Here is a 24,862-nt window from a genome sequence, read left to right as displayed (position 1 = left end):
CTCCTTCCCTCCTTGTTTCCACAGATGGTTGAGTGGGACTTAATTCCTAAGCATAAATAAACTGGAATTTTGGTACACACTTTTGATTCTGGTGTTTGGGAAGCCGGAGAATCAGGCCAGCCTGGGCCACATGAGACCCTGTCTTAAGGAGGGGAAAGGGTGCCAGTGCAATGTGGAAGTTAATCACTAGTAGATAAAGAGTATGACCGGAGTTTATTTTTCATTTCTTTGAACTCAAATTTGGAAGAATATTAAAACTTCCATGTCTTTTTTTTTTTATAGTTATCAATCTTAATATAGTTAATGTGGTTTTTGCTTCCATAGTCATGTGGGAAACTTGAATGCAAGAAGGGTGTGCAACTTTTGTCTTTGGATTGCTTTTATTGGCAGCTACCAGACTTGGCCTGAATTGTATTCTCTCCGTTCTTACCACAGCACTGGAAACACCCCTGCTTCCTTCTTGGGTGGTAGAATGTCTAGATCATTCTGTTATTCTCCCTCTCTCCTTCCCTGCCCTTATCCCACTCTCCCCTTTCCTTTTTTCTTGTTTTCTTCTCCTCTTCCTCCCCCATTCTCCCCTCCTTCTGCCTTTCTCCCCTTCCCCTCTCCCTCCTATCATTCCTCCCTCTAACTGTGGGTGCTGTGGCTCTGTGTATCTTATGTCTTCTGCTGGTTGTTAGAGCTCTCTCATGGTTTTTGTTTTCATCAGATTGGTTAAGGATGAGTGAAAGGTTTGAGGGGAATATTCGAGGGGGTTGAAGGACAGGAAACAGGATTGCGGTCCACCTGGTATTTGGTTGAGAACTGAGGGTTTTCTCTTTAGAGGGCTTTGGAGTCCCCAGCTCAGGACAGTTGGGAATGTTGAACTTGAGCTAACACTTCAGAAGGGATGAAGAGCATGGACCCATCTTATCTCTTCTGTGTCACAGATGTTTGTTGACTGACTGCTGCTAGACGGACTGTTGCTTTGCTACATAGCAGGTCTATAGTGATTTCCAAAATCTTTTCTCATACAACTTCAAGTCTAAGATGTGCGGTGGTGGTGCACGCCTTTAATCCCAGCCTCTCAGGAGGCAGAGGCAGGCAGATCTCTGAGTTCCAGGACAGCCAGGGCTATACAGAGAAACCCGGTCTTGAAAACTTAAAGAAAACAAAAACAACAACAACAACAACAACAACAACAACAAAAAACCCCAGAACCAAACTAAACAAAGAAACCTTCAAGTCTATTGCAAGAGACAGATTAAAACCACTGGAACAAATTGCTTTTTTTAAATTGTGGTAAGATTTTTTTTAAAATGTTGGTAGCTCTTTCATTTCATAGGATAGTATGTTTCTACATTTTTTTGCTTATCAGCATAGGAAAAGGTAATCTTAATTTTATATACTTTAGTATTAGAATTTTGTATCTTATGTCTGAACTATTTATTCTTTCTTTTGCTTTTTATGTATATCAAATATTTCCCTGCATATTTGTTTGTGTACTATGTGCTTGCTCGGTTTCCTTGGAAATCAGTAGAGGCTGTTGGAATCTCACTAGATGCCATGAGTGCTGGGAATTGAACCTGGGTCCTCTGGAAAGGTAGACTGCTGAGCTGTCTCTTCTGCTTATTTGTTGTAAACTTTAAACACTTTAGATTGATGAGAAACCTTAGTTTTGCCAGTCGCTTGTGGTTTGTTAGTGCTCTGGTCAACAGTGAAGCCAGTAGCCTGATTAGGATTCTTGAGGTCAGAAAGTATATATCTCATTTTAATTTTAGGGAATTACCTAATTCACTCTCCTTTAATTAATTTATTTTTTTTACATTTATCCATTTAATTAATTTATTGTGTTTATCCTTGTGGATGGTTGTGTGCCACAGTGTGTATTTGTGCATAGAGGTCAACAGACTATATACCCTTTCAGGAATATGTGCTAAGATGGAATGATGTCACCTTGCAAAAGGGTGTGCACTCCTTTGCTCACTGCAGTGTTACTGACAGTAACCAGAATATGGAAAACAGTGCCTGTTAATGGTATGTAAGTAATACACACACACACACACACACACACACACACACACACACACACACACACACAAAATGGGTAGCCAACAAAATACCCTATTTGTCACAATAGGGATAGAATAAGAGGAAAGTAGGCTAAGTGAAACAGTTAGAAACATGCATACTGTGTGATTTCACTTAAATGGGGAGTCTTCAGAAAAGGCAGACATTCTGAGACCATGACGTTGGCTGCCATAGATGATGTGTGAATGGGAGACACAGTGGAAGTGTCAAGTGGCACACATACACATGGCATAAACATCTAACGTCTCACTTCCGCTAGAGACTATAAGTAGTGTCAGCTGGCTCGATGACAGTTCTGTAAGATGATGAGTTTGAGTCTGTTCAACCATGGCAACCATTTTACTGTAATGTGCTGGAATATCATGTTGAAACTTCAAAGGTGTGCAGTAAATTATACATCTCTGAAAGTCAAACTCACGGAACATAAAAACCTTGCTTTGTCCTCTGACAAAACGTATTGTTTAGATTTAAAGGATGCTTTTATTCTTCATTTGCTAAGCTCAGGAATGGCTTAGGGTGTTGTATGGGAGGACTACAGAAGTGATCCATGGATCAGCACTGTTAATTAGTAGTTATATCCTTTACTGTTCTGGATATGTTCTCAGAAAGGTTAGGGGAAATTAGTATGTTTATTCCTAGCAGCTCTTTAAATGTGAAGTCATGTGCTGTGCCTTTGTAATGGCGGGGAGAGGAAGCTGGCCTGTGGTAACTGCTTCTTGGAGAAGCCAGCTGCTGCTGGGACACGTCAGTCTTTGCCATGGGTTATATGGGGATGAGCATGAGGACAAAGCTTTAGAAACGGAAGCTTGTTCTGTTGACACTTAGAAATTTCTAAGAAATGTTCATGAAATGTTAGCTCCATCTAGGCATTATGGCACATGCCTATGATCCCAGACCGCAGGAGGATTGCCATGTGTTCAAGGCCGACTTGAACATCATAACAAGTACCAGGCCAACAAGACAAAACAAAAAGTATAAAGTGTATAAATTGTAGTTTGATGAGTAAAGCAAGACAGGGCCAGAGAGAAGAAACATGACAAAAGGGATTTCATAAGGAAAGAGGATGAGGTGGAGAAGCACAGCAGACTCTTGATCACAGCGCTGCATGCACTGCGTACCATACCATTTCAGTGATGAGCGTGAATAAGTGACCTTTTGGTTCCTTCCTTATTTAGGCTAGTTATTCATCAGCATTGGTCTAGAGCAGATTTCCAGGTCCTGATTGGCCCAGTTGGGTCATTTAGGACTTGTCCATCATAGAAGGATGTAACAAGTCATTTTTTAAATAAGTCATTGTACTTTTACAGTTAGGATGATTCATTCAGGATGGTACAATGATGTTGGAGTTGTTCGTTTGCTTGCTCTGCATTTGGTTGATGTGCCACATGTCATGATGAGCTACAGTAGGTTAGAGCTCATTGAGGAGCCTTACCACAGAGTGTAGTGTGTTAGCACTATCACTGCTAAACTGAAGGTGTGGGGAAAGTTCTGTGGGGATTGAATGGGAAATGACTAATTTCAGTTTAGAGTCTGGAGAAAGGCTTCACAGAGGATCTGACATTTAAGCAATGTAAAGTAGGTATTAACCATAATCATGCATGGATTCTGAGTCATGAAAGCTCATAGTATGTTTGTAGAACAGTGAATGTACAGAATTGCAGCTGTAATGTACTAAATAGAGATGGTAAGATAGCATAGATTATAGATGCTGAGGGTCAACTTGCCAAGGAATTAATGTATTGTTCTTCAGTGACTAATGGTCCATCAGAGTCTCTAGAGAAGATCTGTGATGAGAATGGCAAGGTTTTGTTTGTTTTTAAAAAGAAGTGAACACTGTTGGAATCATGAGAGAACTAGAGGAACAAAAAAAGGAAAATTTAGTTAGTTTGAGCATGGTAGGATTGTTGGATTAAATGTGGAGACTTTAACCAAAATATGGTCCAGAGGATGGAAGACTGCAAGGAATTTAACAAGTATAGCATTCCTTCATTAGTTGCTAGGCTGATGACAGAAAAGGAAGAGAAGAATGTGAGAGCCACTGCTAGCTGGTGGACAGTAGGCATCATCAGGTGAGATCTGATGTTAGATGGTGGGCAGTAGGCATCATCAGTAGGTAAGATCCACTGCTAGGCGGTGGACAGTGGGCCATCAGTAGTTGAGATCCACTGTTAGATGGACAGTGGGCATCATCAGTAAGTGAGATCCATTGTAACACAGGGGGCAGTGGGCATCATCAGTAGGTGAGATCCACTGCTAGGCGGTGGACAGTGGGCCATCAGTAGGGTGGGGACTGTAGGTGATGTGGGCCTTGTGGAGACGGATCTGTCCTTCAGGAGCCCTACCCACCATTTTAGACATGTCTCAATTTCTACCACTCTTCTCTGAGGACCCCTAGCCATGGTTTTGGGTGTGACTGGCTTACTTTCTTTTCAGTACCTCTCTTAACCCTTATGCTTAGGCCTATGTAAAATTAGGTTTATTATATCACAGCTCTCTTTACTTTTTAACATAAACAATGCCAGCAAAGACTTCGGACATCATATTTCAAAATTTGGTGAGGCTGACCGTAGAGCCTTAGGGGACAGTGACATAGTTTGGAGGAAATGGACTGATGATGTGGTAAGGAAAGCTGCTAGTGACTTAAGAAAGAGAGGACATATAGCAGGACACAGTAGCTCTGTTGAGCTCAGGCTAGCCTTGAGCTCTGGATTCTCCTAGCTGAACATTAGGACTGGAGGTTCATGCCACCATACATTTTATAGAGAATAGATTGAGAGATTATAGGGTATCCATTTGGCAACTAGAAAGTACTATTGTATTTGTTTCAGATACCTTGCAAGATGAAATAGCATAAGTATAAACGAGGTCACTTTACCCCGAGGCTGACTCTGAAGGACGTGCCAATTGAATGGTTGTGCGGAAAGGGGGAGAAGAAGAGGCTCGCTTAGTGTGTGTCTGTGTGTGCAGCCTTTAAAGAAGGTAGTAGGTCTTTGTCTGGAGATGGAGGGTGCTCAGGAAATTAGAGAGGTTGTTTCATCATGTGACAGGTAAGGTTGTGCAGGAAGATTAAGTGGGGAGCAGTGTGGACTTGGCTAGATCTGATGAAGAACTTGTGCCATATGCTTTGCATATTAGTTCCTCTCCCCCCAATAGTGAGAGAATGTGAGAGTGGGTTTAGAGTAACATTATCAACCCCAGGTTGCTTTAGGAGGTGGACGACCCAGGTTTTGGATTCCCATTGGCTGATGCTGTTCATTATATTTAATTTTAACTAAAGGATTGAGAAACGTGAATGAGGCAGAGGAGGTAAGACATAGTGCAAGACAAGGAAAGCAAGCCCGAGGGGCCGCCCAGGAAGAGGGCTGTAGTGACTTGAAGAATTGAAGTTCTATTGAGTATCTGCCTTCAGGTGCCATCTCAAGGGTGACTTGAAGTGAAAGTAGTTAGAGCAGATCCAATAAAATTAAAATCAGTGACATTTTTGTAAATCCTGAGGTCTAACCTGTTGCTCAGAACCCTAACCCCAAGTTAGGTTAGCAGTGTAGCTTATCTGATTGAATAAGATTCTGCTATTGGAAGTTTTGCTTTAAGATGTCTGGGTATCATCTTTATGGTGGGTTCAGTCATTGTCTTCCATTTAAAAAATCATATTTACAGTCATTGCTCCTTTTGTTGATATAATTGCATCCTAATTTATTGTATGTCTTTCACCTTAAAAGTTAATTAACTTTTACCACAAAAAAACCAAACTAAGGACGTTGTTCTGAGCAATTGTCTCGACAGGACACTTCTGGAAGTGTCTTCAGGGAAGGACTCTTACCTCCCTCCCCTTTATTGAGTACTTTCTGTGGACTGTTTTGGGGTTAGAGTGGTGAACAAGATCTTCCATTTGTGTGAGGTAAACTGGTAAATGTCCTGGTGGGACATGTGCTGTGAACTGGGATGGGAGCCTGGCCGTCAGTGTTGGGAGAGTCTGCATAGACTTGGTGGGGAAGGGGGAATGGATTACTTCAAAGCAAAAGCAGAGAAAACTGCAAGTGCTGCTGTTGTGTCCTGGTACACATCTTATGGAAACAGGAAGCAGGCCAGCGTTGCTGAAGGAGAGTTTGTGAAAGGGAACCAAAGGCTGGGGAGGATGCTGTAGCTTGTGGTGTATGTGCAAGCATTCTGGATTTCTGTAGTGATTAAAAGCAGTGTCCAAATCAAGGAATTTGGCAATTTTTGTATTCACAGTTTTGTTTTATTTTTATTTTATAGGATGGAGCAAAATTTACCTGCATTGGGGCTCTGTATTCTGAGCTGCTTGCTGTCAGCAACAAAGGAGAACTCTATCAATGGAAATGGAGTGAATCTGAGCCTTACAGAAATGCCCAGGTATTTTGTTACAGTAAATTTTGGAATGAATGACTCTACATGTCTACATAAGAAGTAGTAATCCTTTTTCTTATGCTTTCAAAGAATCCTTCATTGCATCATCCACGAGCAACATTTTTGGGGTTGACCAATGAAAAGATAGTCCTCCTGTCTGCAAATAGCATAAGAGCAACGGTAGCTACTGAAAATAACAAGGTAGGGACCATGTTTGCATTGATGGACATTTCACACTTAACACTGTGGCTTGCTTTCTCTGCCTCTTCTCATCTTCTTTCAGTCTGTTGTAGGTCCATAGTAAAAGCCTTTGAACATTTATAGCAGTAATCCACCTCTTAGTCCTTTTGCTGGCTAGCATATACTGTAATTCAAAGTTGCTTCCTGTAGTTGTGTGTGAGCATATGGGGACGTGTGGAGATGAGAGGGACAGCATGTGAGGACCAGTCCTCTCCAGATCAGCCTATGGGGTCTGCTGACTGAGCTTGTAGACTTAAGGGCCAGTGCTTTTCCCCAGCCATCCTGCCAGTTTGTGCATATTACTCAGTGTTTAAAGTGGCTTTCTATAGTTGAGGAAAGAAGAAGATATCCAAGAAAAGCTAGAAAGGAAAGTCTTTAAGAGACAGGTAAAGGACCTTAAGCTAGGAAAGCCTGGTTGAAATTGTATTGATGTTCCACTTCAGCTGAGACTAGGCATGTTCATGGTATGGCTATAACCTGAAGTTACATGTGTGTGGCTTTAAAGTGAATGAATTCTATTAAAAATTCTTAGAGGAGCACATGGTTAGTGCCTTAGGAATGGTTGGGAATAAGGTGTAGTAGTGTTTGGTCTTTGATGTATATATGAGTATCTGAGTGCCTGCACATATGTCAGTGGTGATCACAGGTAGGTGTTGGATCTCCTAGAACTGGAGTTAGGGACAGTTGTGAGGCTCCATGGGATGCTGGGAACCGAACCTGGGTCCTCTATAAGAGAAGGAAGTGCCCTTAATCACCGAGCAGTTTCTCCAGCCCCCAGGAAAAATGTCTGACGTACTTTATTTTTGTTGTATTGAACTTCGAGCATTTTAGACCTGGAGTTGATGGAATATACATTATACCTTGCTTTAGTGTTGACCACAGCTCTTACTTAAGCCTGTCCTATCATCTTCCTTAGGTTGCTACATGGGTGGATGAAACATTGAGTTCTGTGGCTTCTAAGTTAGAACACACAGCACAGACTTACTCTGAACTTCAAGGAGAACGGATAGTTTCTTTACATTGCTGTGCCCTTTATACCTGTGCCCAGCTGGAGAATAATTTATATTGGTGGTAAGTGTCTTTCACAAAATATTGTTGCTACATAGAAAGCAGCTTTGAAGAGAAAAATGCCATTATGAGGTCATTGCGAAGAGTGCTTTGTAGACACAGGAAGGAGTTTCCCTTTAAAGCCGTTCTATTGAAAAACTAAGAATGTGTTTATGCAAACACTGTATGTTTAGCAACCATGTTATTAAGTTTCATGACAGCACAAAGTAGAATAAATTATACAGACTCTGATCTACAGATAACTATGGCTAGTATTTGCAGGTAGTTTTAATCCTTTCTTCTCCTGCATATACATATGTACTAGGTTATTACACAGTTGTAAATTATGGGATATATTATTTTAAAATTTCTCTTCAACAGTTATATAGCTATGTTTAATAAGGCTCTAAAGTTAACCTTTGTTATATTTTTTGGGGGTACTAGTAATTATTTGTAGGAAAAGTTAATTGTAAAGAGAATATTGGTTGTATTTTCTATAGAATTTAATCCTGAAGGCTGAGTGGAACTAGATGCAGCTATTTACTAGTAACGTTGTGAGTCAGGTGTAAATACAGAGTTGCAGGTGAGAGCCGCGAGCTGAGAGGCACTGTTGAGAAGCTGAGCGCCAGCAGTGCTTGCATAGCTGAGTAACTAGTTAACGGACTGCTTGCTTTTCTGCTTTTTGACCCATTTATGTTTTCCCCCCAGGGGTGTTGTTCCTTTTAGTCAAAGGAAGAAAATGTTAGAGAAAGCTAGAGCAAAAAATAAAAAGCCCAAGTCCAGTGCTGGTATTTCCTCCATGCCAAACATCACTGTTGGAACTCAGGTAAGTGGTTAGAATTGAGCCTGTCTAAATGGCTCTTTCTTTTTTTTAAAAAAATTTGTCTTCCCCTGATAAACAATTCCCCTTAACAAGCCTTTTTGTAGGTGAGTGTTGCTAAGCATTCTGGGTCGAGTAGAGGGTTGTAGAGTGTCTGAGCCCTGTCAGCCTTCTTTCAGAGAAGCAACATTTTGTAGATTCTTGTCTCATGTCTGCAGGAGTTTTCCTGCAGAGCAGGGTTTCCTTATTGGCCTAGCTTCAAGAATTATTTAGTGCTTTTCCATCGCAGAGCCTGAATCTTATAAGAGTGTTGGCTGAGGTCATCCTAGCAGTAAGGCCAGGCATGTCTGTGATTGACAGCCTAGGGGAGTCTTAGAGGTGGGCAGGCTCTGTGTGGCATTGTCAGGGAGAGACTGCTTCAGATCTCTGCATTTATTTCTCTATATTGGTATTTCAGGGTTCTGAACATATTTTCTAACATATTCACAGTGTAGGAGTCCTGCAGGCCTCATGTCCCTTTTATTTTTCAGTCTTTTATCTATGTGCAGTTGATTATCTCTGAATGCCTCACACAGAATACAGCAAAATGAATGCAGGAAATGATAAGATATTAAGAATTTAGTAAAAATGAGTTGTTGATGGCTCAGCTTTCTATTAATTTGGTGATCTGAGTTTGTATCTGGAGCCCCAAAGAGGGAGAAAAACAGTTGTATCAAGTCCCCAATCTCCATATGCACATCATGGCACATGTGCACACCACTCACGATAGAAGGACTTGGAAAGGCTGGTTAGAAGTGTTCACTCTTTGAGCATCTCTGTTGGGCAGCTGGTCACTCCTGGTGGCTCCAGCTCTAGATGCTCGCACACCATCTTCTGGACACTGCAAGTATCTGCACTCATGAGCACACACCCATGCAGACACATAAATACACACATAATTTAAACATAAAAAGCAAGGAATTTTGAAGAGATTATCAAAAAGGTAACTATGAACTGTTGACACTAATATTTTGGCTTTTTTTTGATAATTTTATTGCTATCATAACACATTTTAAAGGTTTTTAGTTGTAGTAACTAATATTTTTACTTATTATTAAAATGAGATGGCCCACAGAATTAAAAGGTTTTCAGGTTTTTTTAAAAAGATTTATTTATTTATTATACATAAGTACACCGTAGCTGTCTTCAGACATGCCAGAAGAGGCGTCAGCTCCTATTATAGATGGTTGTGAGCCACCGTGTGGTTGCTGGGATTTGAAATCAGGACCTCTAGAAGACCAGTTGGTGCTCTTAACCGCTAAGCCATCTCTCCAGCTCCCTTTTTAAAAAAACATTTTTGTTTGTTTGTTTGTTTGTTTATTAATTATAAGTACACTGTAGCTATCTTCAGATGCATCAGAAGAGGGTGTCAGATCTCATTACAGGTGATTGTGAGCCACCATGTGGTTTCTGGGATTTGAACTCATGACCTTCAGAAGAGCAATTGGTGCTCTTAGCCACTGAGCCATCTCACCAGCTCCTGGGTTTTCAGGATTTTGATGTGTAAGATCAGAAGGAGACTGATTATCTTTCATGATAAAGTTTAGTATTTTTTTATCATAGCACATGTACTGTGAAAAGCTTCAAGAGTGTCATTGTCCGTGGGATTTAGGACAAATGTGGATTTTTATTACATAATGGCCTGCCTACCTCCTTGTGCTGCACTTTCATCTCAGCACTAAAATATACTATCACCTCACTCTCTGTGTGTCAAGAAGTAGTCACACGGAGTCCCAGCTTTTCTGGACTGGTTCCTTTGTTTGTGGCTCTGTCTCCTTACTTCTCCCCAACCCACAATTGCCTTGTTCTGAGTTGTTCATCTTAAGGTAGAAGTGTCAGCTTTGCACAAGGTGACTCAGTTTTCAGCACTCACTTACCCAAGGCGCTTTGAACAAGGTCTTTAATATGTGAGCACTATGTGACTGAGCTTACAGATAGGACACAGCAGCTGTTTAAAGAACAACTGACAACTACACTGCTGGCAGGGAAGGTGGGACAAAGGAGCTTGAAGAAGGAAACGGGTTTGAACTATGAAGTTCTAGACTTGCCTGTTTTTATTCGCTCTGTGTGAATATTTTGCCTGCATGTGTGTCTGGTGCTGGTTAGTGCTACCATGTGGGTGCTTGGAACCAAACACAGGCTCTCTGTAGGAACAATAAATGCTTTAATTGTTGAGCCATCTTTAGCCCAGTGGTTTTAACCCTAGGGGTCGAGTGAACCTTAAACAGCAATCATTTAATACCATAGGAAAACACAGATGTTTATATTATGACTCATAACAGTAGCAAAGTGGAGCTGCAGAGATGGCTCAGCGGTTAAGAGCACTGACTGCTCTTCCAAAGGTCCTGAGTTAAAATCCCAGCAACCACATGGTGGCTCACAACCATCTGTAATGAGATCTGACACACTCTTCTGGTGCATCTGAATACAGCTACAGTGTACTTACATATAATAAATAAATAAATCTTAAAAAAAATAACAGTAGCAAAGTGATAGTTATGAAGTATCAATGAAAATAAATTGATAGTTTTGGTTCATTACAACATGGGTTGAATGAACCCATGGTTGGTCCAAATAGGAGAGGGGTTGAAATGCTAGGAAGGTTGACAACCACTGCTCTAGACCAAAGGGAAATTTTAAATAAGGAACATTGGTAACAAACTCCTGAAGGATAGAAAACATCAGAGTACCTTGAGGTACAAGGAAGATTTTGTATTAAAACCCAGAGGTTTATGGAGCCACAGAATCGTACACATTGACTTTGGGACAACAGAAAGAACTGTTGGTCTCCTGCATCCATAGATCTTAATAGTTGAGAATGATTGATTTACTATTAATTGAACATGCTGGCTCAGACTTTGGTTTGTTCCTTGTCTTTGAAGCACATTTATTGTAAGAAGATGCTAATAAAGTATTTCAGTTAATAATCAATGTTTTGATTTCAGTTAAAGTGCTTTTTTTGAGCATTTATTGGGTTCGATGCTTCTAGATTTACTTTTTATAGTAGGGCTAAGTTGGAGTTTAGTAGGGATAGGTGTGTGGGAGAGTTTTATGTATTTAGTTTCTTGAAGTGGGGTCTCACCTTAAAGCTCTGACTGCCATGGAACTTGCTTGCAAGTTGCCATGTAGATTAGGCTGGTCTTAAACTCAAAGAGATGCCTCTGCCTCTACCTCCTGAAACTCAAAGAGATGCCTCTGCCTCTGCCTCTACCTCCTGAAACTCAAAGAGATGCCTCTGCCTCCTGAGTGCTAAAAAAGGATGTACCATCATGCCTGGCAAGGAAAGTTTTCAGTATAAATTTAGGTAGGTGCAGTCACTAAATGTCAGGGGAGAGACCTTTAAGAGAAGGTGCCCTGCAGTAGTTAGTTTTGGCTTGTGGTGGAAGGTGGCAGACAGGACAAATGTTTCCTGAAAGTTTCTGGCTAAACATTTTCCCAAGTTCCAAGTTTGCTTTAGAGAGTATTTATTTATGACAAAACCTATAGTTGATGATGCCGGGTTGTTGAGAACTGAGCCACTGCTGTGGTTCGTTTGACAGTGTCATTTTGGAGGCCAGCTGCCCGCCCTCCCATAACTGCTCTGTGAATGAGCCTCTGACTTTTTTTTTAAGCTTTAGAGTATAGCCTTAGTTCTATAAGGTCCTTTAATATATCCTATTTTTTAGCTAACAGTGATAATTTTATAGGCCATTGACAACTGAACTTGCTTAAACTCCGGTGCCAAGGTTAATGTTTACTTAGGAGTCTTATTCTGAGGCGTTTCTTCTGTGGGGAACCTTAGCCTTTTGAGTGCTGGGATACAGGCTGAGCTGTACACCACACTCCTTTAAAAGACTATACAGTCCATTAAAGGCTGAGGGAAGCATCCCTAGAGACAATATTAGAGCCTGTGGAGCATCAGAGTTCAGGAAGAAAAAGTTGAAAATGGCATGAAGCAGAGAAAAGTGTATTTGTTTTCTTCTCTTCTGTTTACGTTCCCTTTGGTAGAATGGCTAACACTGGCTGTGTGAGTTCAGTGATTCATTCCTAGCAGACAGGCTGACGCCACTGCTTGTTAGTTACAGGAATATTTGGATGGAGAAGGGTACAGTGTATCCTTGTTGTGTGTGAGTTTGTGTTGTAAAACATAGGAAGTGCACTTTCCTGCACGTTTGAACTGATTGTCAATGCTTGTTCTATCACCCTCACTGTGATTTTCTTTTGTTTGCTAGGTGTGCTTAAGAAATAATCCTCTCTATCATGCTGGAGCAGTTGCCTTTTCAATTAGTGCTGGGATTCCTAAAGTTGGTGTCTTAATGGAGTCAGTTTGGAATATGAATGATAGCTGTAGATTTCAACTTCGGTCTCCAGAGAGCCTGAAAAGCATGGAAAAAGCCAGCAAAACTCTTGAAACAAAGTGAGTACTGGGCCTCTGTTAGCACCTTGAGACTTTCTCTGTGTGTGAATATGGTCAGCGAAAATTTAATAAAGAAAGGAGACTTGCTGAATTTTTTTTTAATTACTGTACTTTACAGTTTCTTCTTTAAAACATTGATCTTATGTGTACGAGTGTTTTGCTTGCTGAGTGTGCTAGAAGCCAGCCCCAGTCCTTTGGAAGAGCAGTGCATGCTCTTAACAGCTGACCGACCAACTCTCCAGGCATTTTTACTATTCCTGATGGTATTCAATGATAAGGCAGTGTTCTTTCTTGCTGTCTTGTTTTGTTTGTTTGTTTGTTCTTAGCCTGTGTGTTTTGCAGGTGTTAATATAGACTTTGAGACTGTTCATCCTTTGCAATAAAGTTGTTAGTATAACCTGATAGAAGTATGCTACCATCATTGTAACATGGAAGAGTTTTCTTTTTGCTAAATTTTGGGTACATTAGAAAACTTATACCATTTTACACATGGAAACTTATGTTTCCACCTTTTATATAGGTTTCTAAAGATCTGAAAGTTTTACATGTGTAATGATTACACATTTATTAACTTCTGATTGTTATTTCTCCTGATGCTAAAAGTGTAAGCTGAAGCTTGGAAGCCAAGAAGTTTGTCAGGAAGCTAAAAATATAACTGCTGGGCGTTGGTGGAGAACACCTTTAATCCCAGCACTCTGGAGGCAGAGGCTGGCCTCCAGATCAATTTTAAGTTCAAGGCCAGCCTGGTCTACAGAATGAGATCCAGGACAGCCAGGGCTACACAGAGGAACACTATCTTCCAAAACAAACAAACAAACAAAATTCAAGCCTATGTCAGTAAAACCTAAGATTTATAGTTTTAGTGTTTTTTTTTAAAGGAGATATATAGGTGAGTCTCCCAGTTATATTGATATATGGTATAAAAATAAGAACAGACCATAATACTTTCCCATGTATTCTGAACTCTGTAAAAAAGAATTGTACTGTATAGTACTAGGGGTTGGACCAGCTTTGATGTATAAATATCAGTTATTTGGGTGTGATGATCTGGGTGTATGCCTGTAATCAATCCTAGCTCTTGGGAAGCAGTGGTAGTATCTCAAGTTCATAGCCAGCGTATTCTACATAGGAAGTTCTAGGCTAGTCAGTGCCAAATACAGACTCTTATCTCAAAGAAGCCAAAACAAGTGAACAAATAAAATCCAGACATAACCTGTAAATAAGATGAGCAGAATATATTTAAGCTCTGTAAAAAGAGTTTTCAAAGTCTTCTTTGGATTTAGCAATTTCTATCAATAAAGTTAAGTAAGATTTTATGTTGAGAACAGAGCCTTTTCTGCTTCAGTAGAACTTCCTGCCTGCCATTGAAGAGCCTTCACTTACAGTATGCCAGCCATCAGTCATTGGTCTGTGTCCCCATCTCTCTTTACAGAGCGGCAGTGCTGACCGCCTTGAGCATGGTGGTAAAGCACTGTCACTTGAAGAATCATTTCAAAGTTCAGATGGACATGCTGGCTCACACCGTTCATCCCAGCACCTTGGGAAGCAGAGACCAAGCTGGTCTATATAGTGAGTTCCAGGCCAGCCAGGGCTACAAAATGAGACCCTGTTATTTATTTATTTATTTACTTATTTTCCTTTTAAAACAATTTTTTAATCTTCCCAGCGAGGGCAATAGGAAGCAGGAGGGTTAAGATGAAGACTCAAGTTACTTTTTATATGTGATAGAGAAAATAATTTTAAAAGCTTTGTGAACAACTAAGTGCTTATGTCTAGAAATAATTTTACTTTATATAAATATATATTATGTTGCCTGTAGACTATCAGGGAGTTGTAGTTTTAGCTGTGTCTCCTAGAAAAAGTGTGTCTCAATGCCAACGTGAGTTGTGGAGCACTTCATTTATTGCATTTGTCTTTTTTATGTGTACCATGTATATTTTTTATTACATGGAACTGTTGCCATAAAATACATTTGATATTTAAAACTATATCCATTTGATAAGAATTTTCCTCTTTTTTATAAACTTGTTTCAATAAGTTGTTTGAAAGCTTCTGTTGTTTTATTTCCTAATTATAAGGAGAGTACTTTACTTTTCTCATTTTAGGCCCGAGAGTAAGCAGGAACCAGTAAAAACAGAAATGGGTCCTCCACCATCACCAGCATCCACCTGCAGCGATGCTTCCTCAATTGCCAGCAGCGCATCCATGCCATACAGTAAGCCTTATGTGTACTGTGCGTGGTCAGAGTGAGGTCCCCACGGAGACAGCAGCGGTGTGACTGACTAGCCAGCTCAGTAGCATTTCAACACTCTCTTTATAGATGTGTGTTCCTTTGGTGGTTTCTGCTTTTTTTTTTTTGGTTTTGTTTTTTTGGTTTTGTTTTTTTGTTTTTTTTTGTTTGTTTTTTTTTTGTTTTTTTTTTTTTTTTTTTTTTGTTTTTTGTTTTGTTTGTTTTTGTTTTTGGTACAGCTTTAAATGGAAAGGCAGTATTTATGGTTCTAATTGTTTCCGTGGTGTTTTTTTGTTTTGTTTTGACAGTTAGTTAAAAATATATAAGATTCTTCAATGGAAACACTCCCTCCAACCCAGAATATATGTTATGGTTCCTTTTGAGACCCTTACCACTTTGTATATTAGTTATGACATGATTTCAACTTGTTTGTAGAATTTATAAACCTAGGTTTAGGATGGTGTCCTAGATTTCAAGCTCCTTGAAAGTCATAGATTGAAACTACATAGTGGATTTAAGAAGAACATAGAATATATAAAATGTAGCACACACACATTTTGGCTCATTTTAGCTTTTAGTATTTGTTTGTAATAATATTAGTATAGTTAAGCAGTAGCCAGTTGTAGCCCCTCTTTATTTACTGTGGTTTTATTTGAACTGAGTTTTATGCTATAACCTCAGTTCAGAAAGGGGTGACTTAAAGATTCTTCATTCCTTTGCTGTCTATCTTTAATGCTATGCTTAGATGGACTTTATAAAGATTTATATATATATATATATATTTTCCTTTTGATACTTAACATTTTGTTGTTAAGAACGACGTCGATCAACTCCTGCCCCAAAAGAAGAGGAGAAGGTGAATGAAGAGCAGTGGTCCCTTCGGGAAGTTGTTTTTGTTGAAGATGTTAAGAATGTTCCTGTTGGCAAGGTTTGTTGAAACTAGATGAGAGTTAATTACTTACTACCTCATTTTGGTTCCTCGAGAGTTTTTATGGTTAGTGTCTGAGACCCATTTCTTTAAATTGTTTCCTTTAGTGGTGTCTTTAGTCTGAGGTCTGATTCAGATGGGTCTCTGTTAGAGGTGGAGAGATGATGCTGTGAGATAGCAGGACTCTTCAGAGGACAGAACTGATAACAGGAATATACATGAACTTATTAGGATGGCTTATATGGTCCAGCTAGTCTAGCAATGACTGTCTACTGATGGAAGGTCCAAGGAGCCAGTAGTGATAGAGTCCATGAGGCTGGCCGTCTCAGTTGGCCTTCTGTGTACACTGGAATTTTGTGAAGAAGTAGGCTCTAATGCCAGTGAAGGAAAGTGTTTCCTAGTACCTTCTGTATCCTTTTTTGTAGGCTACAGACAGAAGGTATGGCCCAGATTAAAAGTGGGTCTTTCCTCTAACATTGACTTAATTAAGAAAAAATTCCTCACAGGTGTACCCAGCCCCCCGAGTTTTAGTTAATTTCTAATGTTAGTCAAACTGGCAACCAGGAATAGCCATCACATGTGCCTTGAGCAGTTGGGGTGTTGTTTTTAGGTTAATTTGTGGTAAGTTTAGATGTATAGAAAAACTGCAGAGAGATACATTACTATTTTTTTAAAAAAAAAGATTATGTGTATGTGAGATGTGTGTGTGTGTGTGTGTGTGTGTGTGTGTGTGTGTGTGTGTGTGTGTGCACAGTCATGAGCATGTGTACAGGCGTGTGTGACTGTGTGCTGAATCCATTGGTGCTAGAGCTAACAGGCCCTTGCATGATGCTTACTGTGTTGCATCGACACTGCTCCTTTGGACTGTGTGCAGTGTGTGCTCTCAGCTGCTGAGCTAGCTCTTCTGTCTCAGTACAGTGATAGTCGCTGAAACCATGAAGCTACAGAAGGTGCCAATTTAAAGCACTAAGCTCTGTTTTCTTTGGACTACTTCCTCCTCCTCCTCCTCCTCCTCCTTCTAATGGAAGCCATTTGCTGGAATGTCATTGACTCTTTTTGTCTCTCAGTACATAATTTAAATTTCCCTACAGGTATAGAATATCTGCACAGCGAAGGTTTTGGGTTTTGTAAAATATAACCTTTTAAAATATTTTTTTCACTTGTAGACAATGGAAAGAGATAATAATCTAAGATCTACAATTTATAAGAGCCATATAAAGCCTTTGATTAACTGTAGTTTGAGTTGGGAAAATTACACTGACTTAAACTCACAAATACTAAGTAGAAGAGGTGAGATTCAAGAGTCCTGCTTCCAAGTCCTTTGCTTGTCTGTCTGCATTGTTGATCTCATCAACAAATGGAGAGTTTGACAATTGTGTGACCACAAGCTGTGGATCTGGCAATTTTAAATTATTAAATAAGATATTAGTAATATATTGTCTCCAGTCATGCTAATTCCATTTGAAGAGACTTGTGGCTTTCTAGGCTGCTAATCTATATGGATGCAGAAAGTGCTGGGATGGATCAGTGGTGTATTTCTATAATGCCATCCCTTTGGAGGTGGATGGCAGGAGGACGCAGAAATTATTCAAGACCCTCCTTAGCTGCTGGTGAAGCCCTGTATAGGACACATGAGACCTAAAAAAGGCTTGTCCGTCAGATACTGCTGCTTAGACAAGATAGACAGAAGAGGAGAGGTTTATGTGGGTGAACCTAGTTTTGGGTCAGTAAATGGCTTAAAACTCCTTGTGATTAGTGGCTGTGTGAGTTGTTTCTTTCAGTCTTGATTTGTTGATACAAACAGATTTTTTCCAGGTTGATGTTCCATTGTGGTGTTCATTGATACATACTTATAAGGACTTAAGTGTCTTTAGTGTTGTCAGTTGGGCCAGCAGAATTTGCATGCTTTTATCCAAGCCTTTAAAAATATTTACAAATTGTTTCCATCTGTTCTTTCCAGGTGCTGAAGGTGGATGGTGCCTATGTAGCTGTGAAGTTCCCAGGGACATCTAGTAATGCCAGCAGTCAGAACAGCTCAGGTCCGGATGCTGACCCTTCCTCGCTGCTGCAGGACTGCAGGCTACTGCGAATTGATGAGCTGCAGGTATCCGGGAGTGGAGAGAATGTGGGGATGGACTCGTTGAGAGGGTTACAGTGAGAGCATAATTACTTTTGTTGTTGTGCAGGTTGTCAAAACGGGCGGCACCCCAAAAGTTCCCGACTGTTTTCAGAGGACTCCCAAAAAGCTTTGTATACCTGAGAAGACTGAGATCCTAGCCGTGAATGTGGATTCCAAAGGTGAGCCTTTTATAGTTGTGTACCGTTTATATCTTTTGAAACACCCAGGACTAGGGTCCAGTTGTTTGAGATTGGACAGTTTTTGCCTCAGCATGTAACACTGTGGCTGGATGTACTCACAGCTGGTGTTGAAGAGGTTAAAGTTTGTTAACTGCTTGAACTGTTAAGACTTTGTTGTTTTCTGTTCATTTCTGTGTCCTTTAAAGGTGTGCATGCAGTTCTGAAGACGGGAAGCTGGGTGCGGTACTGTGTCTTTGATCTCGCCACAGGGAAGGCTGAACAAGAAAATAATTTCCCAACAAGCAGCATTGCTTTTCTTGGTCAGGATGAGAGGAGTGTAGCTATCTTCACTGCTGGACAGGTAAGAGGCTCAGTTTATCTTTATTTTTATTTTTTGTTCATTTTATTTTTAAGAACAGATACAAGACTGGCATTTTTGTGCCACTTAGGGTTTACCTATTAGAGAATCAATGAAGAATTTATAATACTTAGCACATTCTATTAGGAAAGCTTGTTGTTTCTAACATTTAGTTAATTTTTAAATAAATGCACTTACTGTAAAATCTGTCTTGGTTTACTCTTACCTCTTCTTCTTCTTCTTCTTCTTCTTCTTCTTCTTCTTCTTCTTCTTCTTCTTCTTCTTCTTCCTCCTCCTCCTCCTCCTCCTCCTCCTCCTCCTCCTCTTCTTCCTTCTCCTCCTCCTCCTCTTCCTCCTCTTCTTCTTCTTCTTCTTTTCTCTCTCTCTCTCTCTCTCTCTCTCTCTCTCTCTCTCTCTCGTAATCATTTGTGACTTGAAACAACTATTACTTATTATCTTTCATCTATTGTAGGAATCTCCTATTATTCTTCGAGATGGAAATGGTACTATCTACCCAATGGCCAAAGACTGCATGGGAGGAATAAGGGACCCTGATTGGCTCGATCTCCCACCAATTAGTAGTCTTGGGATGGGTGTACATTCTTTAATAAATCTTCCTGCCAACTCAACAATCAAAAAGAAAGCAGCAGTTATCATCATGGCTGTTGAGGTAATCTAACTTTTGAAAATTACTTGGCATTTTGATTCAAAAGAAAATAGGTCTTGAGAAAATTCATGAAAAGATCATTGTCCCTTCTTTCCCTATAATAGTTTATTAATATAACAGAGATAAGAAAAGTCTGATAATGGTATAACTTGTCTTTAAAAGGGCATACATAGGGCTGGAGAGATGGCTCAGCGGTTAAGACCACTTTTCTTCTGAAGATCCTGAGTTCAGATCCCAGCAACCACATGTTGACTCACAACCATCCATAATGAGATCTGATGCCTTCTTCTGGTGTGTCTAAAGACCGCTACAGTGTACTTAGATATAATAATACATAAATCTTTAAAGAAATACATACATATACATGTATACTGTTGGGATAGCATATTGATCAAGAGAAATCAGACTGGATAGCCTTTTGAGGAAGTGATATCTGGGGTGAGGGTGAACTGATTGCTGTCTGTGGAACTAGATGTCATCTTTAAGACTCATTAATGTTAGGAAAAATGTATTTAGCCAAGAGGTGAGGCATGTATTGGTCAGAAGTACCAGGTGATATGGCTGAAGACAGCATAGGGTGACTTGTGTCCTGGCCTGATGCACCTAAATTTGAACTGAATACCAACGGAAGAATTTTGAGTTGTGAATGACATATTCTTTTTAAAGATTAGTAATAAAGTATTGGGCTTTAAGGGAGTGGCAGAAGACAGATGTTTAGTGAATCAGATAAAGGCTAATGTCTAATCCAAGTCAAAAACAAAGCAAACTTGAATTCTTGAATGGGAGAGGGGGCAGGACAGATTGTTATGGTAGTAGTTAAGGGAGAGCTCCACATCTGATCTGTTTGTTCTGGGGTTTGGAGTGGCGAGTGGTTGGAGGAGAGAAAAGTAGGTGGAGAAAAGGTAGGGGAGATGACCTTACTTTGGCCCAAGGTTTGTGGCTGTAGACGTAGACATGTTATTACTAAGCTCTCCGTGCAGTTTTAGCTGAAGGAGATTCAGATTGTGATTTGGTTTCACAAATAGAATCAGAAAATTTTAATTTGCTAAATGCAGGGATCAAATTCAAGGCTGGGTGGTGGTGGTGCACGCCTTTAATCCCAGTACTTGGGAGGCAGAGGCATGTGGATTTCTGAGTTCAAAGCCAGCCTGGTCTACAGAGTAAGTTCCAGGACAGCCAGAGCTATACAGAGAAACCCTTTCTCAAAACAAACAAACAAACAAACAAACAAACAAACAAACAAGATCAAATTCAAGAAGAAAGAACAAACGACCTTGTTTTAACTTAATTCAAAATTCTCTCTCTCTCTCTCTGTGTGTGTGTGTGTGTCTGTGTGTCTGTGTGTCTGTGTACATGTGAGCCAAGGTCAGCTTTGTGGAGTTGGTTCTCTTTTTACTTGGGTTCTGGGGATGGAGCTAGAGTTGTCAGGATTCCACCACAAAACACCTCTCACTGCTGGGCTATCTTGACAGCCAAAATTTTGCAAGAATGAAGCTGCTGTTTTTGGAGCACCTGAAGAAGTTTAGGAGGTGGGGTTGGCATAGGTACTTTGCTTTTAGACATGTGACCTTGAGGATGTTTATCACATATCCAAAGGGCAGTGGGAAATAAAAAAGAAAATCAGAAACCTGAAGACTAAGAGAGACAGAACCAAATTTAGTGATTTAAATGTGACATGGGTAGAGCTGCAGGTTTTCTTTTAAGGTTTAATTCCCTGTGCCCTTAGATATTGTGGTGAATATTGCAGCATAGCTAAGCATGATATTGACTATGTCAGTCTGTCTTAGGTCAGAGGATGCTTATGAGAGTTTCCTGCTAACCAAGTGACTAGTGCGATGTGTATCCTGGTATACAAAACAAGGAAACCTGCATGTTACCCATGTACCGTGATCTGCATGCTATGTATCATAGTACACGGAAGAAAAGGAAACTGCAGGCCGCCCACATACTGGGCTTTGTCTTTCACTTTAGAGCATAAGTTCGCCCAGAGTGTACTTAATACTACAGTGAAAACAGCTTTTCTCACATGTGTCAAATTCTTTAAGATTTACTTTCTCATGTGGACAGTGATCCCTCTAGGCACCTTCTTCCTTGTAAGTTTAGGCAAGGGAGTATTTATTTAGGCAGTTTCCTGGCAAGGGAGCGCCCTTCCCTTTGTTACTTTGTATTTTCATACACACCTGCTTGTTTCTAGTAAAAGGTATAAATAATGAGTTCTTTAAAATAAAACAAGTGCTCTATCTATACTCTACTCTATTAAGGGTTCCATATTTTTAGTTTTTATTTCTATACTATTTTTTGTTTGTTCAAAAGATTTGACTTTATGAGTGTATAAAATATGCAAGCATGTGTTTGTGCAGTATATGTGTTACTGGTGCCCAAGGAGACCAGAGTAGTGTGTCAGATCCCTTGGAACTACAATTACAGAACTGAATCTGGGTTCTTTGCAAAAATAGCATGTGCTTTTAATTGCTCTTTCCAGCACTCAAACTACTACTTTTTGCTGTGAGACAGCTAATGATATTTTCTGTGTATACCTTATAGCATTGTTAATGTCTTTCATAGATCTGTCATTGACTTTGACAATTATACCTATCATGATTCTCAGTCAAGAGTTTTGTATTTCATGCATCAGAACATAATGTAACTTTTAAAAAACCTTTATTATTGTGTATATCCATGATCGTGGTAGGGTGATAGAGGCCCATATGGAAGCCAGATCACAGCTTGTGGGAGTTGATTCTCTTCACCATGTGGGTTTTGGGGATTGAACTCAGGTAGTCTGGCTTGGTAGCAAGTGCTTTACCCCGGACCTTCTCATAGGTCCTAAAATGTAACTCTTAAACAATGAGGTGCTGATAAATAAGTCTGAAGTAAAACATACATCCTTTGCTTAATTGGCTGACAATGTTGCTAGAGTTGTAATTTGAAAGCAGGAGTGAGTCCCAGGGTGCCAGCAAGCATGGTTGTATATCACATGCAGGCATTCTCGTTCAGCTACTCAGTGCATTACTGCTTTCCTACTCGCTACAGGTTGAGGTGGTTTGGAATACTGAAGACATCCACTCATGCTCTCCAGTCTGTTCTCCCTTGTATCCTCTCTTCACAGATGAGTCCATCTCCTTTGCTAGGGCACTTGTGATCAAGTTTTACTTCCTTGAAAATATGGTTCTATTATAGTGGCCATGAGGCATTTCTGATGTATTTAAGTTTGACATGTTTGGTGTTTTTGCCTTTTTTGCCTGAGAACAGAAGCAAACTTTAATGCAGCACATTCTCAGATGTGACTATGAGGCCTGCCGACAGTATCTCGTGAATCTGGAGCAAGCAGTTGTTTTAGAACAGAACCTGCAGATGTTACAGACGTTCATCAGCCACAGATGTGATGGAAACCGGAACATTTTACATGCCTGTGTATCAGTTTGCTTTCCAACTAGCAATAAGGAAACTAAAGAAGAAGAGGGTAAGATTCAAAACTGTAACAAAGCCTTTGCAAGAACACTAGGAAAAGAAGACTTTAGAGAACATGTATCCTTTATACTTTATTTGATATGGTCTTGGAAGGTCTGACTTTTATCATGTGGTAAAAATATTTCATGGGTTAGATGTAGAAGCAGACAAAGTTTGGTCTGTGTTGATACTAAATGAACTGAACTAATTTTATAAGTACAAATGACTTTAAAAACTTTCATATTTTAAATTACATGTACATGTGTATGTCTATGATTATGTGTACATTGGTGGGTATAGGTGTTGAAGAAGATCCAAAGATCCCCTGGATGGAGCTGGACTGTAAAGCAAGCAGCTGTGAGCCAATCGGTGCTGAGAGCCTTACTCTGATCCCCTGAAGTAGCAGTGTGTATTCTTATTTGCTGGGCCATCTCTCCACCCCCACAAACAAAAATTTATTTTTAATATACACATATGTCTTTGACATGTGTGCCAGTTACAGGGAGGCAGGAGCTTTGGGTCTCCTAGGATGGAGTTGTAGGGGAATGTGAGCAGCGAGTGCCCAGTTCTTTGTTTGTTTTGAAGCCTGGTGTCTCTTACGGCCCTAGCTGTCCTGGGACTTGTTTTGTAGAGGAGACTAGTTGTGAACCCATAAATATTCACCCACCTTTGCCTCCTGAGTGCTGGGTTAAAGACTTGTGCCACCACTGCCCTGTGATAGAAAGTGCTCTTAATAGCTGTGAGCTGCCTGTCTCTCCGCCCCCCCCCCCCCCCCCCCCCCCCCCCCCCCCCCACAATCCCCAATGAATTTACAGTAGGAACGTGGAATTTTAAGCCGCCCGAATCAAGTTTTTGTTCTGTTGCTTGAAATTTAGAAGGGAAAAAAAATAATGTTACTGGAAAATAAATAAGATGTTTGTTTATTTTTTGTTTTGTTTTGATTTTTTGTTTTTGCTATGGATTTTTTTATTGGCCAAATGAAGGAAGACCCTAAAGTACAACTTTGTAATTATTTTGAATTCTGCCGATGCTGTGTGGACACTGCATTTTGAAATGTGACTGTGGGTTTCATTTTTAATGTTATCAAAATCACTAGGATTTGTTTATAAGTAGCATGTAAACTAATACTGATAGATATACTAATGATTGAATCCTTTTATTTTTACTTAATAGTAAAATGTAAATTTAAGTCCACTTAAGTTTTTATGTTTATAAGTTTATATGTTGTTGAAATAAGGCAGAATAAAGAAACTGAATAAAGGTCCTAGTTTCTTTCTTACATCTTTGAGAATGGTTACTTTGTTAACTGAAGCCCTAACATGCACGACTTAGTGTTTCCTGGCCAGTGTACTTAATGTCAGTTGTTTTCAAAGGTTAAATCCAATTTTTTTTTCTTTTGTTTCAGAAGCTGAGCGCTCAGAAAGAAATACATTTGCAGAAAGGCTTTCTGCTGTGGAGGCCATTGCAAATGCAATATCAGTTGTTTCAAGTAATGGCCCAGGTAATCGGGCTGGATCATCAAGTAGTCGAAGGTAATATGATTTTTACAAGGAAACTTTAATTGGAGGAAAAAAGTCCAAGTACAGAAAGCAGTGTGTCTTTACTGTCGTGTGCATGAATTGGTGGGTTCTCTTTTGTTTTTGGCTCCTTCCAATAACACCGGGACAATGCCTGACTAATTAGAGTTGAACTCTGAACACTAGGATCACTCACACTTGATAAGCAGGATCATTTGAAAACACAGCTCAGCCTTCATCCTTTCTGCACTTACCATTCTTCTTAGGAAGTTGTTTTCTTTAGGTACATTCCTCAGATGTCTTAATGGCCTGGGAAGAAATGAAAGGCTGGTGTGTATTTTGAATGCTTGATTTTAAATTTTCTAGGTTTTCTGAGCTGTTGGATGGATAGTCCTTATATAACCTACTCAATAACTTATTTAAAATTATTAGGT

At 39.9% G+C, this 24,862-nt stretch overlaps 1 protein-coding gene across 3 annotated transcripts in view; it reads left to right on the top strand.

Moving 5' to 3' along the window:
* Positions 1–24,862, top strand: part of Ubr5 (ubiquitin protein ligase E3 component n-recognin 5) — a 111,140-nt gene that overhangs the window by 43,049 nt on the left and 43,229 nt on the right. For all 3 annotated transcript variants that reach the window (XM_031358565.1, XM_031358567.1, XM_031358566.1), the window contains exons 10-22: positions 6,328–6,444; positions 6,529–6,639; positions 7,595–7,749; positions 8,434–8,551; positions 12,796–12,980; positions 15,086–15,195; positions 16,026–16,138; positions 18,099–18,242; positions 18,325–18,436; positions 18,643–18,797; positions 19,267–19,464; positions 22,714–22,924; positions 24,317–24,443. In XM_031358565.1, coding sequence (XP_031214425.1) covers positions 6,328–6,444; positions 6,529–6,639; positions 7,595–7,749; positions 8,434–8,551; positions 12,796–12,980; positions 15,086–15,195; positions 16,026–16,138; positions 18,099–18,242; positions 18,325–18,436; positions 18,643–18,797; positions 19,267–19,464; positions 22,714–22,924; positions 24,317–24,443 — 1,856 coding nt within the window. The remainder of the gene's footprint in view (positions 1–6,327; positions 6,445–6,528; positions 6,640–7,594; positions 7,750–8,433; positions 8,552–12,795; positions 12,981–15,085; positions 15,196–16,025; positions 16,139–18,098; positions 18,243–18,324; positions 18,437–18,642; positions 18,798–19,266; positions 19,465–22,713; positions 22,925–24,316; positions 24,444–24,862) is intronic.

Source organism: Mastomys coucha, unplaced genomic scaffold, assembly GCF_008632895.1.
Source record: "Mastomys coucha isolate ucsf_1 unplaced genomic scaffold, UCSF_Mcou_1 pScaffold7, whole genome shotgun sequence".
Lineage (NCBI taxonomy): Eukaryota > Metazoa > Chordata > Mammalia > Rodentia > Muridae > Mastomys > Mastomys coucha.
Note: the sequence above shows the minus strand (reverse complement) of the source record. Positions and strands in the feature narration are given on the sequence as shown.